This window comes from Humulus lupulus, chromosome 8 (assembly GCF_963169125.1).
Source record: "Humulus lupulus chromosome 8, drHumLupu1.1, whole genome shotgun sequence".
Classification (NCBI taxonomy): Eukaryota; Viridiplantae; Streptophyta; class Magnoliopsida; order Rosales; family Cannabaceae; genus Humulus; species Humulus lupulus.
The window spans coordinates 37,197,078-37,211,224 of NC_084800.1; the positions used below are offsets into that span (position 1 = coordinate 37,197,078).

Sequence of the window (14,147 nt, forward strand, 5' to 3'; positions counted from 1 at the left end):
CAACTTAATGAGAGGACTTAAGAATCTCAAGCCCCCACAAATGTCTCACTGCTTTCAATGTTGGGAAAACTAAGAACCCTTTAATTGTTTGTTAGCCTCAAGATCTCATCCACACCCTCCCCAACAAATCTCACTCCCCCAAACACCCCTCAATTCCCAAAATTAAGTCCTCCCTAAATATAGATTCACCCAAAATGAAGTCCTTGGACAAATTGAGGTATAATAATAGTCCCCAAATTCAAGGTTTTCCAATCAATCAAATTTGTATATATATATATATATATTAAATAAAAAAACCATAATAACTTATAATATAAGCCTTTCTATTAATAAACAAAAACAAAAAAACAAAAAACAGAACTTGTCATTGAAAACTAAATTAAAGTTATTACGTTAATTATTTATTAAAGATTATTTGTATCTTCTTGATCTCCATTGTTAAGGTAAGTAAAAAAGCCTTATCTTTAACACAAACAAACACAGAGAGGGATTTATAGCAATGCCTAATCAAAATCAAGATGCTAATCTTTTCCTTTTGCTTTATGTAATACGTAGTATATAGAGCTATAAACACTTGTACTATCACCACCGTTACCATTACCATTACCATCCTACAACCCAATCCTCCAAGAAACCAGAAGATTCCCATTACACACAACATGAAAAAGAGCTAAAAAAGGAATACCAACCAAAAAACCAAAGCTTTCTCACTTTCCTTATCTTTGACACCATATCATCACCCTTTCATCAATATCAATACCACCACCACCACAAAAAATCATAAATCCCAACTCACACCCCCATTTCCTCAAACCCTAACCCTAGCCCTGATCAATCAAACTGGGATTTGGGACTCACATTGCAATTTTTTCTGATTTTTATTCAAAAAAAAAAAAAAAACTGAAGATTAGAAATTAGGGACCTGGGTTCTCCTCAAAGCCCCAAACTTTCCCACATTTTCTTATGAAAATGTCACAGATGAAGCAAATGTCTCATCTTGACAACATTCCTTCAACTCCGGGGAAGTTCAAGATGGAGAAATCTCCCTACATTCACAGACTTCGGTGGCATTCCTCCCTCGCTAAGCTCACATTTTGGTCCTTGGTTTTCTTGGGTCTGATCTTTCTCTTCTTTTTCCGATCGCCGTCTAATCCTTTACCGTCTGATCCCTCTCGCCGCTCGCTTAGGACGTACAGTTGGGGCGGACCCGCCTGGGAAAAACGGGTCCGGTCATCGGCTCGGGTTCGGTCCCGGAATGGGATTTCGGTATTGGTCACGGGAGCAGCTGGGTTCGTCGGGACTCACGTGTCCTCGGCCCTGAAACGCCGTGGTGACGGCGTGCTTGGACTTGATAGCTTTAACGATTACTATGATCCCTCGTTGAAACGAGCTCGGCAAGCGCTTTTGGAGCGAACCGGGGTGTTTATCGTGGAAGGAGATATTAATGACTCGGCTCTGTTGAAGAAACTTTTCGAGGTTGTGGCGTTCACCCATGTGATGCATTTGGCAGCTCAAGCTGGTGTGAGGTACGCCATGGAAAATCCTGGTTCTTATGTTCATAGTAATATTGCTGGTCTAGTTAATCTTCTTGAAGTATGTAAATCAGTAAACCCACAACCTGCAATTGTTTGGGCTTCGTCTAGTTCTGTTTATGGACTTAATTCGAAGGTACCCTTTTCTGAAAGAGACAGAACTGACCAGCCTGCTAGTCTATATGCCGCCACTAAGAAGGCTGGTGAGGAAATTGCACACACTTATAATCATATATATGGTCTTTCCCTTACTGGGTTAAGGTTCTTTACGGTTTATGGTCCTTGGGGAAGACCAGATATGGCCTACTTCTTTTTCACAAGGGATATATTAAAGGGGAAGTCGATTTCAATATTTGAAGCGGCTAACCATGGCACGGTTGCAAGAGATTTCACCTACATTGATGATATTGTGAAGGGTTGCTTGGCTGCATTGGATACCGCTGAGAAGAGCACTGGAAGTGGGGGGAAGAAGAAGGGACCAGCTCAGTTGCGGGTTTTTAATTTAGGGAATACTTCTCCGGTACCGGTCTCGGATCTCGTCAGCATATTGGAGAGGCTCTTGAAGGTGAAGGCAAAGAGAAATATAATGAAGTTGCCACGGAATGGGGATGTTCAGTTTACTCATGCCAACATTAGCTTGGCTCAGAGGGAACTTGGTTATAAGCCTACTACTGATCTGCAGACTGGTTTGAAGAAATTTGTTAGGTGGTATCTTAGTTACTATTCTGGTGGGAAGAAGGCCGCTGGCTAACATAATTCTTTTGGTTGTGTGGTTATGGTAGGATCCTCCGAATCTCGTTCATTACAATTCTTATATGATTTGTTTTAAACATTTCTCTGTTCGTTGCCATATGATTACCCGATTATCATCTTTCCATATATCGTAATGATGATTCCATATAAGGACCCTTTGTGTCCTAAACTGAAGCAAGTTTTGTGGTTGGTGGACATTGTTTGCGGGGCACTCCCTAGCTGTATTAAAAAAAATTTGAGGACAGTCTTTTTTTTATTCCTTTGGAATGTAATTGTTGTAGCTTTGGTTCTTTTTTTTCTTCTCCTTTTTTTGTAGAATTCACGACTGATAAGCATATGCTAGATTGGTGGACATGTACCATTGCCATGCAATTTAATAAAATAGCACACAGTAGTTTGTTATTTCTGTTTTACTATTAGATGAACTGAACGAACTACTGTTATAGATTTTTATGTAATGGCTAATTTATCAATCATAAATGGAATGTTGTATTACATATGTGTCTTCCATTACTACTTTAGCTGCATTTTTGTATGTTTTTATTCTAATTCCACTCACTTGTCTCACTTTCACATTCATTTCTTCTCAAGCTAGTTTACTATGTGAGGTACACGCCAAACTTCAGAATCTATTTCAGCTTACTTTTTTGGTTTGCTTGCTAGCGTTGATGAGTATCAGATCATTCCTTTATGTTTCTTCCCCTGAGAAGTTTTCCTTATCTTACTTATTATATTAGTCTGTACTGTCGTTTTCTCATATGATATATTTGGTCCGTAATAAGACACTACATTTCGGAAAAAATATATTCTAAGATAGTATTCAAGGAGGGAATGGATTGATTGAGAATTGACTGAGAATTCAGTTTTGCTAATAATAGAATAAACGTTTCTGCAATCCTATTCTTAAGGTTGAAATATCATAGCGTTGCTTCATCAGGAAAAACAATTCCGAAGGTCCCGTCTATATTTGCACTTTTTTATAGACAAATTCACACACATATGCACATATACATATAAGTGACTAATAATTCTTTTTGAAGTATTCTTTTTGTGTAGTTTATCATTGCCATCAATAGTTTTATCATATTTACCCGTAGCAACTGAGATTTGTGTAAGAGACAGTTGGATAGCTTAGCTATTTTGGGAAGTGTTTTTTACTTTGTTATTATTGATTAAATGATGTAGTTCTGCCTAGTAATTAAGTAAGAGATTACCAATTCCCTGGAGAAACAGAATTTGCTATGTCATATGTCCTACCAGGAATGGATATATAGTTGGAGCCAAGACATTTATGTCCAGACTTTCAGAAAGTGTAAAGGGTTTAGTACCATTCTATCTCTATGTGTCAAATGGATAATTAATAGTTGACATGTTAGAATCTAACACATAATGATGTACATTTGACACTTACAAACTATGCAAATTCAGTATAGGGTAGCAACTGCAGTAAAATCCTAGAATTGTTATGGAAGAGAGGGAATCTGATTTTGCCTTCAAATTCTTGTCATCTATATAAATAAATGTAACTGTAAAACCAAATTCCATAAACCTGACTGAAAGTTTAAAATGTAAAATCATCATTGGCATGTAATCCTTTATAGTTAGTATAAGTATCGTATTGAAGAGGCAACCTTGTATCTATCTTATTTGTATAAGAGGAAGTGTAGGTCAGAGAGCCAGACATATTCGTTGTCTGGTTTCCATTAACCAAATGATAAGTGGATAAAGCAAGAGAGAAGAAAATAGGTCCAAACCAAAGCATATCGTAATAATTAATGAGTTGGGTTAAATGTGAGTCGTTTAATAAAGTTGCACTGTAATAAACACGAGATATCTGAGATTCTGAGGGAGAGAGTTAGTTACTAGAATAACACTTCTTCTGTTGAGTAAAATGACAAGGGAATAATAGCTCTATCCTACAAAGACAACCACAATTCGATTCCAAATATTAAGATTGATTTCTTTATTCCAAAGAGTCAGTCTAATGAAATCCAAGTGAAGATTTCTCTCCCAAATGAAGAGTACACAAATGAAGTTCTTGTGCTGCTACTAGTGGGATGACCCCTGAATTGATTTGGGTTCTTATTTTATGGTATAAGCTAATAAGTACACCCTCTCTCTTCTATTCTCTAGTGAGATCTTAATATAAATAGCTCTTATGAATGTTCGCCATAATCATTTGCGACTCATTGTGTTAGAGTATTGATTCAAATTTATTATAGTTTTTATTTTTAGAATTTTTAATTTTGGGTAATTATAAATTTGTGTAAAATGAGTATTTTGTTGTCCAACTTAGAGCAACTTTAATGGTAGCACTAATTTTGGTTGCCAAAGTATATAAAATATGAAAAAATAATAGTTTTTAAAAAAAAAAAAATAGGAGTCAACGTTGTTTGGCAGTGACAACGTTGCCAATATCTCTCACAATATATAAAACTCTTTAGTAACTATGTTGGTATTAATATGACAAAAGTCAATCAAACCACTCTTGTAGCTGTTGCATTAAAGATGCTCTTATGTTGTAGTTTTATATTTTTATAAATATGTATTATTTGTCTGAGAGTTTTGAAAAAAGTGTGGTGTGAGTTTTAAAAAGTGTGTTGAGAGAGTTTTTTTATTTTTTATTATTTCACTGTGTTTGGAGTTTGTCTTTTATCCTAACACATTGATGGCAGGAGTACCCAAAAATAAATTCTTGGCTTCTTTCAAGATAATTATCTCAATTTCATTGATCTTTGAATGAAATTCAGTGAATAATAATAATTCCATAGACAACACTAAGGCAAAAAACATAATTAAGGAAAAAGACCAGGTGAACTCACAATAATAACACAAATTTAGTGTGCTTAAAATACATGATTTTGCATGACGTCCAAACGACATGTTAATTTGTTGTTTTTAACTAAAACGACACATTATCATTAAAGAAGTTTGGTTAGTATCATCCGAAAGAAAAACCATTTATGACTTTGTGAATGATTGTTGTTGTTTTTAAATTTCGGATACAACTAGGGACTGATCCAGTGGTATAGGGAGGGTGGCTCAAATTAAAAAAAAATTATTTATATGATAATTTTGTAATAATTATTTTTTATTTCTTTGTAAATTGTATGTTTAGCCCCCACAAAACAAAAATTACACTTTGGCCCCCTTTGAATACATTCCTAGCTCTGTCACTGGATACAACCACGTCGTGTTGGGGCTCTCATTCCATTTAGAATATGATACCTCGTACACACAAACCACATGCTAGTGAAATTAAAGTTGGTTATTAATTTTAGAAAAGTAGTGATAGGTAATTACATGCATCATAGATTTCGTTTTCAATTGATGATGGAGAAACGATTAAGTCTAATCATTTATTTAACTCAAAAGTGAACCTAATGTATAAAGTGAATATGCATGCATGTACCGACCAATAGTTGCGATAGATTATATTTGTGTGTTAATATCAATACTAAATTTAAAATAAATATATATCAATACAAGAATACTATAAGTTAGCGCCCTGCAAAATTTTTTGTAATCCGCCCAATCTGAATAAACCAACTAAATTAACTCGAAAAAACTGGCAAAAAATACAACATGAAAAATCCTAACTTCATTTTGAACTGCTCAATTATTATATTGGGCGGGTTGAAATTTTTGGCAATTCGCCCAATGTATCCCGACCCGTCCTTTTTTAATGATTTGCCTACTTTTTTTTTAACTTTATATTTATTTAATTATTAATTATACATATATAAAACTAAATTCAAATTATTTTAGTTACAAATATAAACTAATAATAGAGAAAATAATAAAAAATATTAGTGAAAAATGATTTTTTTAGAAAAAAATTAAAAAAAAAAGTTTCGCCCAAATTGATGGTCGAGTTGAACTTCAATTTTTTTTAATTTGGTGAGTTACGGGTTGAAAAGTACCAATTCGATTATAAGTTTGAGTTTGTCAAAAATTCACCTAACCCGCCCAACTCCTACTATAGGTAATTATTTGAAAATAAAAACGATATAGTTAAAATAATATTTAATAAATGCACAACAAAATTTATTAAAATTGATTTTTATATAAATGAATATAAACAAAATAATTTTATTAGTAGATTTTAATAAATATTTATTTTTTAGTGTAAAATTTAATAAGTATTTAATAAAATTATTGTACCAAATTTATTATTATATGAAATTTGTGTTGAATTCAGGATAATTTATAATATCTTCGTATTATGTTAAAAAAAATCCTTGATCAGAATGATCAGCCTCGGAATAATTGATACAAACAAAACCAAACAATGAGGAAAAAAAAGCTAGTGAAAGCAAAGAAATAAAATTTCAGAATTGTTATTTTTTACCATTGGGCTATTATGTATTATAACATATTTTTCATTTTATAATTTTTTTTAATAAAATTATATTAATTTTATAATTTTTTAATAATGTTTTTAATAACATGTATTATGTATTATATTAATTTTATAATTTTTTTAATGACATATTTTTCATTTTATATAAAAGAGAGGATAACTCAAATAAAGATCCAAAATAATGAGCAACTTCAGCTTCTCACATCCCTCCCTTATATATATAAATAGTCAATCCAAACAAACATACTCAAAGATTAATGTATTTTTCTTTTCTTTTCTTTTTCTGTGTTGTGTTGGTAATTGTTTATGAATTATAAAATTTTCAAACTTCTATGCTCAAAAGGGGACAAAATATCACATGCACCATTTCGAAATCACTTTAATATCGCCATCATATCCTTTATTACGGAAAGTATACAGGAGACATCTGTAGATTCATGCATACACAGTATGGAAGGAAACAAAGCAAAGTGGTGAATTAAATGATGAATAAGAAAAGAAAGGAAAAAAAAAAGGTCATGAATTCAGACACATAATTTAACGTAGCCCATCTTTGTCCTATAATTGCTTATTATCTGCCACATCATACCCCTTGGTTTTATTTGTGGAATAATTGCATATCCAATAATCACCTAAAATATTTTGACTTCATTTATTTTATTTTTCACACTATTCTTTTTATTTTTTTTTCTTTTATAGTGAATGAAAATAAATGTGTCCACTCTTAAATGGAGTCAGGGACACTGAGTGAGCTCTGTACTAAAGAATATTATGACCGCAGTTTTAGTTCATAACTTGATGATCTATTCGTGGGAAAAAAAAGTCTTACTATGCTCTCATCATAGCTGCTACAAATTCAAAATTTGTGTCATGAAAAGTAAGAAGGCAAAAAAATACTTACATTGTACTATACCATGTATTTTTGTATATATATATATAAATATCTTTCTTTAATAAAATTTTTTACTCGCTATATAGTTGGATTTTTGCAGACTGGCTCCGTCAACGTGGTGAAACAAGATTCTTGTTGGTATTTATATATATATTTTCCTAAGTTTACAAAAACATTGTATTTTTATATATTATTGCTGAGAGATTCTTGTCTGTGTTAGAGGAGATAGCTTCAGAATATTTAATCATGCCCAAAGGAAAAAACCCATAAAATATGTTCCCTTCTGTCTAACCCCATGTCAAAATCAATTCACAAGCTCTACAAGAAAACTTTGGGTTTTACTAGGATTTAGGTCCCTTCTAAATAAACGACAATATAATATGATATAGTTAAGTTCACATGGAGCTTAATACAAGATGAAAAAGTAGTTCACATGAAGCTTTAGAAGAGTGGAGGAATGTTACTTTGTTTTTAAGACTTTTCTAAAGTATAATCAAACAAAGAAACAATCATGTAAAACTCCATTTTTCTTCTGATTTGGACATGAATGTGAATGGATGGAAATAAGAACAAAGTGTCCTAAATATTATTGCGTTTATTAAACTCGTAACATACATTTTAACTCTTCAGCATAGTATTGTAAAGTAAAATCACTTTTTTAGCCTTACTTTTTTGCACGACTAGACAATAGATACCCTTTACAGTTCATCATTTTGCTTAATACCTTTTTCTTTAAAAGGGGTCTTTGTGGAAAACAGCCTTTATTTAATAGGTGTCATTGTCAATGTGTTATTCTTTTTAAATTGGAAAAAGGAGCTAATTCTTTTCTTTTTTCCTTTTCTTTTTGTGGCAAAAAAAGGTAGCTAATTCTTAAATCAATATAGATGCAAGAAAAATGTTATTGAGATTAAAGTGCTCTTTTTAAAAAAAAAAAATAGAATCAATATTCTCCTTTCATCCATAATTTAATTTTTTTTATACTTGTATGGACAACAAAATAAAAAATTGACAAGAGCTTGTGCTTATAGTTATACTCATGACCCAACTGAATAATTGCTAAAAAAAATAATCATGATTTATTGTAGATTTGTTATATAGGTTTCAGACGATGATGAATGTAATGATGACATGTATACGATAGTCTTCTTCTCTACAATAATGATAGCGTACGTACGGACCATAATATGGTGAATTGGAGTAGGACCTACCTTTACAAATATTAATTGGTCTTAGATACGCTACGAACGAGATTCAAATTCTATCTCGAACCCACCAAACCAAACCAAAGTACAGAACCACTCACATTCCTCGATCTTCAAAACCTCTCACGTTTTCCCACACTCCCTTTCCCATTATCAAAACCCTGGGAACAAGAAGAAGAAGAAGAAGACCTCCTTCTCCTCCTCCATTTTCCTTCGAGCCAAACACCACCTTTGCTTGCAGAACCAGAAGCTAGAAACACTCTTGTGTGTGAACAACAAGAAGCAAGTAAAAAGGTCCAACCTTTCATTCTTCAGACATTCTCCTGTCTGTCATTTTCTTTCAAGCCAAACAGACATGCCTCCAATCATCTCTATCCTCTTCGTATTCTTCCTCTTTCCCTTTGTACCTCTTTCTTCCCTTTCTGAGCTGCCTGCTTTAATGGCCTTGAAAGCCTCTCTCGACCCACAAAATCAGTTCTTGACCTCGTGGACTCCTCACTCTGATCCTTGTAGCGGGGCTTTTGAAGGCGTGGCTTGCAACGATCAAGGTCGTGTGGCTAATATCTCTCTGCAAGGCAAAGGTCTCTGGGGTGAAATACCCGAGACTGTGGCTGAGCTCAAGAGCTTGACGGGTCTTTACCTGCATTTCAACTCATTGAATGGGAATATACCTAAGGAGCTTACAACATTAAGTCAGCTTACTGATTTGTATCTCAATGTCAATAATCTTTCCGGGGAAATCCCACATGGGTTTGGAAACATGCCTAATCTTCAAGGTGGGTCTTTTGATTTATGGTCGAAAGTTCACCATTTTCTTAATATGTAGAGAAAGATTGTGCGTTATTATGTTATTGGGACATGTCATTTTTATTGCACTTAACGCTTAGCTGATAAACCCCCCATTGCAGTAAAAAAAAACCTCAGCATTGTTTATATGTACTTCTTTTCTTTATTTTATGAAATCTGTGGGGGGTTTTCCCTGCTACTGTTTTTGGGGTTAGCTTCGTTAACAAATGTGTTTCTTATTAATCTTATATAGGTATCATTTACTTTTGCCTTCTGGGTTCTTACTGAAGCTTCTTTCATACTTGCTCTATGTACTAATGTTATGTTATGTCTGAACCTAGCATGGAAGAGTCTATATATTTGCAGTAATGTTTCCTGGTTTACTTTATATCAAATAGTTGATTGTTAAGAAAAAAAATCGTTTTTTTTTCTTCTTTTCTTTCTCTTCTTGGTTCCATAAACGTGTAGTGAGTTTTTAACTGAATTATTGGACTTTTGATTTTTAGCAAAGTAAGAAAAAATTTCAATCCAAGTACTCTCTTCTTATTTGCAGTTTTGCAGCTGTGTTATAATAGATTGACTGGAAGTATACCAATTCAACTTCGATATCTGAAGAGGCTTAGTGTTCTTGCTCTTCAATATAATCAACTAACCGGTGCAATTCCTGCAAGTTTGGGGGAGCTGAAGTCACTAACGAGGTTGGATTTGAGCTTTAATAACCTATTTGGTTCTGTTCCTGCAAAATTAGTCGAGGCTCCCATGTTAGAAGTCCTTGACATCCGAAACAATTCTCTATCCGGTACCATCCCACAAGGTGATGTGTTCTCTGAGTTCTCTCTTGTTTTCTGTTTTTTTTTGTCTTTCGAAGATTAAGGATGTAAGTATATCAACCTGATGGATTTTTGTTGGTCCTTGTGAATGAAAATGCAGTTTTTAAAAGACTCGGTGGAGGATTCCAATACGAAAACAACCCAAACTTGTGTGGGGTTGGGTTTCCTGACTTGCAGGTTTGCACAGCAAGTGAGGGTTGGGACCCAACCAGGCCGGAACCATATCAGCCTAGTAACTTCTCTGCCAACGGTTTCCCAAACTCAACCAGTAACCATTCCACAAAAGACCTCCCAGAGTCTGTAAATTTAGAGTCGAATTGCAGCGGAGCTAACTGTTCAAAGCCATCTAAGTCTCCTCAAATTGGTGTAGTTTTGGGGGTTACTGGACTCTTTGTTGCTTTTGTTGTTTCTGGTATTTTCTCATTCTCATTGTACCGTCGCCGTAAACAGAAAATTGGAAGTACTTTCTACCCATCAGATAGCCGGCTTAGCACTGATCAGGTCAAGGAGGTTTACAGGAAGAGTGCATCTCCCCTCATCAGTCTGGAATACTCGAACGGATGGGACCCCTTTGCTAAAGGTAGTGGTGGATTCTCTCAGGAGGTACTTGAGAGCTTCATGTTCAATCTAGAAGAAGTTGAGCGCGCAACTCAGTGCTTCTCAGAAGTGAATTTATTGGGAAAAAGCAGTTTCTCTGCCACCTACAAGGGCATCCTGAGAGATGGATCAGTTGTTGCTGTAAAATGCATTGCAAAGACGAGCTGTAAGTCTGACGAAGCTGCATTCCTGAAGGGATTGAAGATGTTAACATCATTGAAACATGAAAATCTTGTCAAGTTGAGAGGCTTTTGCTGTTCAAGAGGAAGAGGCGAGTGTTTTCTTGTCTATGATTTTGTCCCAAGAGGAAGTTTGTTGCAGTATCTTGACACTAAGGAAGGCACTGGTACGGCTCTTGAATGGGCAACCAGAGTATCTATTATCAATGGTGTTGCCAAAGGTCAGTCTATTCTAATTTCTTCAAAGCTTTATTATATCAGATTACTTGTAGTGTCTGCATTAGTGAAAAAATTGTTGATTGAAGTTGCTGGAAATTCACCTTCTTTGCTGGGACTGCAGGTATTGCTTATTTGCATGGAAATAAGGGGAGAAAATCAGCTATAGTTCACCAGAATATCTCAGCAGAGAAGGTGCTCATAGACACCAACTATAAGCCCATGATCTCGGATTCAGGACTACACAAACTCCTTGCAGATGATATCATCTTCTCTATGCTAAAAGCCAGTGCTGCCATGGGATACCTGGCTCCTGAGTACACAAACACCGGTCGTTTCACTGGAAAAAGTGACGTGTATGCCTTTGGTATGATCATATTTCAAATTCTGACTGGAAAACAGAAAATAACCCAATCAGCTCGCCAAGGCGCAGAAGCATGCAGATTTGAAGACTTCATCGATCCAAGCCTCGCTGGGAAGTTTGCAGAATGTGATGCAGTTAAGCTTGCTAAACTAGCTCTGCTCTGTACTCATGAATCTTTCAACCACAGGCCCTCAATGGAATGTGTTGTTCAAGAGTTAAGCGGGTTAGTAGTGAGTCAATAATATAATGTTAGAAAGTTTTTGGCCTAAATTAGTATGGATGATTTAACTAACTATGAATAGTTTGCTGCTTAAGTAGGGTTTTCTAGTTCTTCTGACTATCATGTATGTAAGGCTTATCTACTTGTTTGTTGTAATTCGTATTAGGCAGGCAGAACAAAATTAGTTTATTTAGTTGGTGGGTAAGACTACTTGAAATGTGAGTTTGTTCATAATTACTAGTGTTGAGTGTCTCGAGTTTTTGCTGAGAAAAAAGTGAGTCTTTTTCTGGCGACTAGTAATTAAAATCATTATACATTATTAGCTTGTTCGTTTTGCATTCATGAGCTTCTGTGGTTTTGATATTCATATGGCCCAGTTACACAATTTTGTTGATAAAATAAATGAGTTTTCGAAATAACTATAAAGTAATGATCGAGTTTACTGAGATTCTCAAAAAAAAAAAAAAAAAATTTAAATGAAACAAGTAAAATCCATATGAACCCCATTAATAAAAGTACAATAATTTTTTTTGTTTAAATATTAGTTTTAAATTTATAGAGATTTACAACATAAAGAGTACAGAAAAAAGAAACAAAACTATTAAACAAATCTTTATTTAGATCGATTAATATTAAATAAATTATAAATTAGATTTTTAATCCTTCCCAAAATTCTAGAATGCTTACCACTCCAATATTTACTGGTCATAGATTGGATTTGATTTTTTTTTTCCAGTGGATATTTACTAATCATTTACTAAAAGATGGTTAATGTATTTAATTAACAAAAAATATGGATAATATAATATATAGAAATTTGTTGTCCTTGATCAACTTTTACTATTATTTATTTTTATTTTGAAAGAAAATTCAGATAAAAGAACATAGGGAAGAGGCATAGCAGTCATTAGGGCAAGTCAATGGAAACCCTCCTTCCAAATAGGAGAAACTTTGTTCGACAAAGTATATTTGGCAAGAAAATATACAGAGAGAGTGGTAATTCTTAGAAAACATCATTAAAAGTCAACTTTTTTTTATCAAAATTTTACATTACATTATATATCAGTTTTTTTTTTACATTTTTTAAATATTATTATTAATTAAAATAATAAAAAAATGAAAAACTAATAAATTTAAAAAGAGAAAGAAAGAAAAGTAATCAAATTTTTTTTAAAGGAACTCTAAGAGATTCCCAATAGCTCTTTTAAAATGGAAGATTTCTCTATAATTATAAAAAAAAAGTTGTCAAAATCACCATCCAATAAACAATAGCTACTTTAAACCAAACCTTTATTTTAAAGCTCATTTCGAGCACTCTCAATCTTCCTTTAAATTAGATATATTCTAAAATTATGGCACTAATAAAATGCCTCTCCATCAAATCAGCTACTCTAATTTTTTTAACTCAATATACTATTCATTCTCTACATATACATACAACTATTCACTCTTTTATAAATATTTTATTATTTTTTCTAACTTTTTTTTATATATATATATATGTTTGATATTTTGAATAATATTATATGGTTCTAGTGATTTTTTTAAAACTTATATACATATTATCTTTTTATATTTTGTTATAATTGTTATATGGAGAATTATTTTTAAATTTTGTATTAATTTATATATTTTTTAATAATTTAAAATAAAGTATAATTATATTTTGATATTATATATGGATAAATATCATAAATATTAAAAGATATTATTGACAATGAGAGAAAAAAATTAAAATGAATAAAAAAAAATATATTTAAATGATATAGAGAAAAAATAAATAAGTTGATGTATGATATAATGTAAAAATTAGAGGTAAAATAGATAAGGTAGTGTTTTGATAAGGTAAAATCTATTAATAATTTCCTTCTCTACATTTATAGAATGTTTAGAGTTCCTTCAAATATTTTTTTAAAAAATAAATTTATTCATTTTTCTTTCTTTCTTTTTCCAAATTTATTAGGTTTTTATTTTGTTCTATGATTTAAATTAATAAAAATATTTAAAGATATAATTTTTAAATGATGTAAAGAAAAAAAAATATACAGATATAGTGTAATATAAACATTTGATGTAAAATAAAGACCATAAGTACCGCCACCAATTTGATTGGCCTCTCGAGGATGTTGCTTGTCCATAGCCTATGTTGCGCATTGCAGACCAATATCCACTTTTGACAGAAAAAATTCTAGATTTAGTATGATGCCATGCTA

The 14,147-nt window shown here is 32.8% G+C and overlaps 2 protein-coding genes across 2 annotated transcripts; both read left to right on the top strand.

The window, feature by feature from the left end:
* Positions 1–488: 488 nt before the first annotated feature.
* LOC133796831 (UDP-glucuronate 4-epimerase 3) lies at positions 489–2,687 on the top strand. Its single transcript, XM_062234505.1, has one exon. The coding sequence runs from the start codon at positions 964–966 to the stop codon at positions 2,281–2,283; it is 1,320 nt and encodes a 439-aa protein (XP_062090489.1). The 5' UTR covers positions 489–963; the 3' UTR covers positions 2,284–2,687.
* Positions 2,688–8,796: 6,109 nt separating this feature from the next.
* Positions 8,797–12,259, top strand: LOC133796832 (LRR receptor-like serine/threonine-protein kinase RGI5). Its single transcript, XM_062234506.1, has 4 exons — positions 8,797–9,518; positions 10,082–10,342; positions 10,459–11,355; positions 11,475–12,259. The coding sequence occupies exons 1-4, from the start codon at positions 9,098–9,100 to the stop codon at positions 11,954–11,956; spliced, it is 2,061 nt and encodes a 686-aa protein (XP_062090490.1). The 5' UTR covers positions 8,797–9,097; the 3' UTR covers positions 11,957–12,259.
* The last annotated feature ends 1,888 nt before the right edge of the window (positions 12,260–14,147 follow it).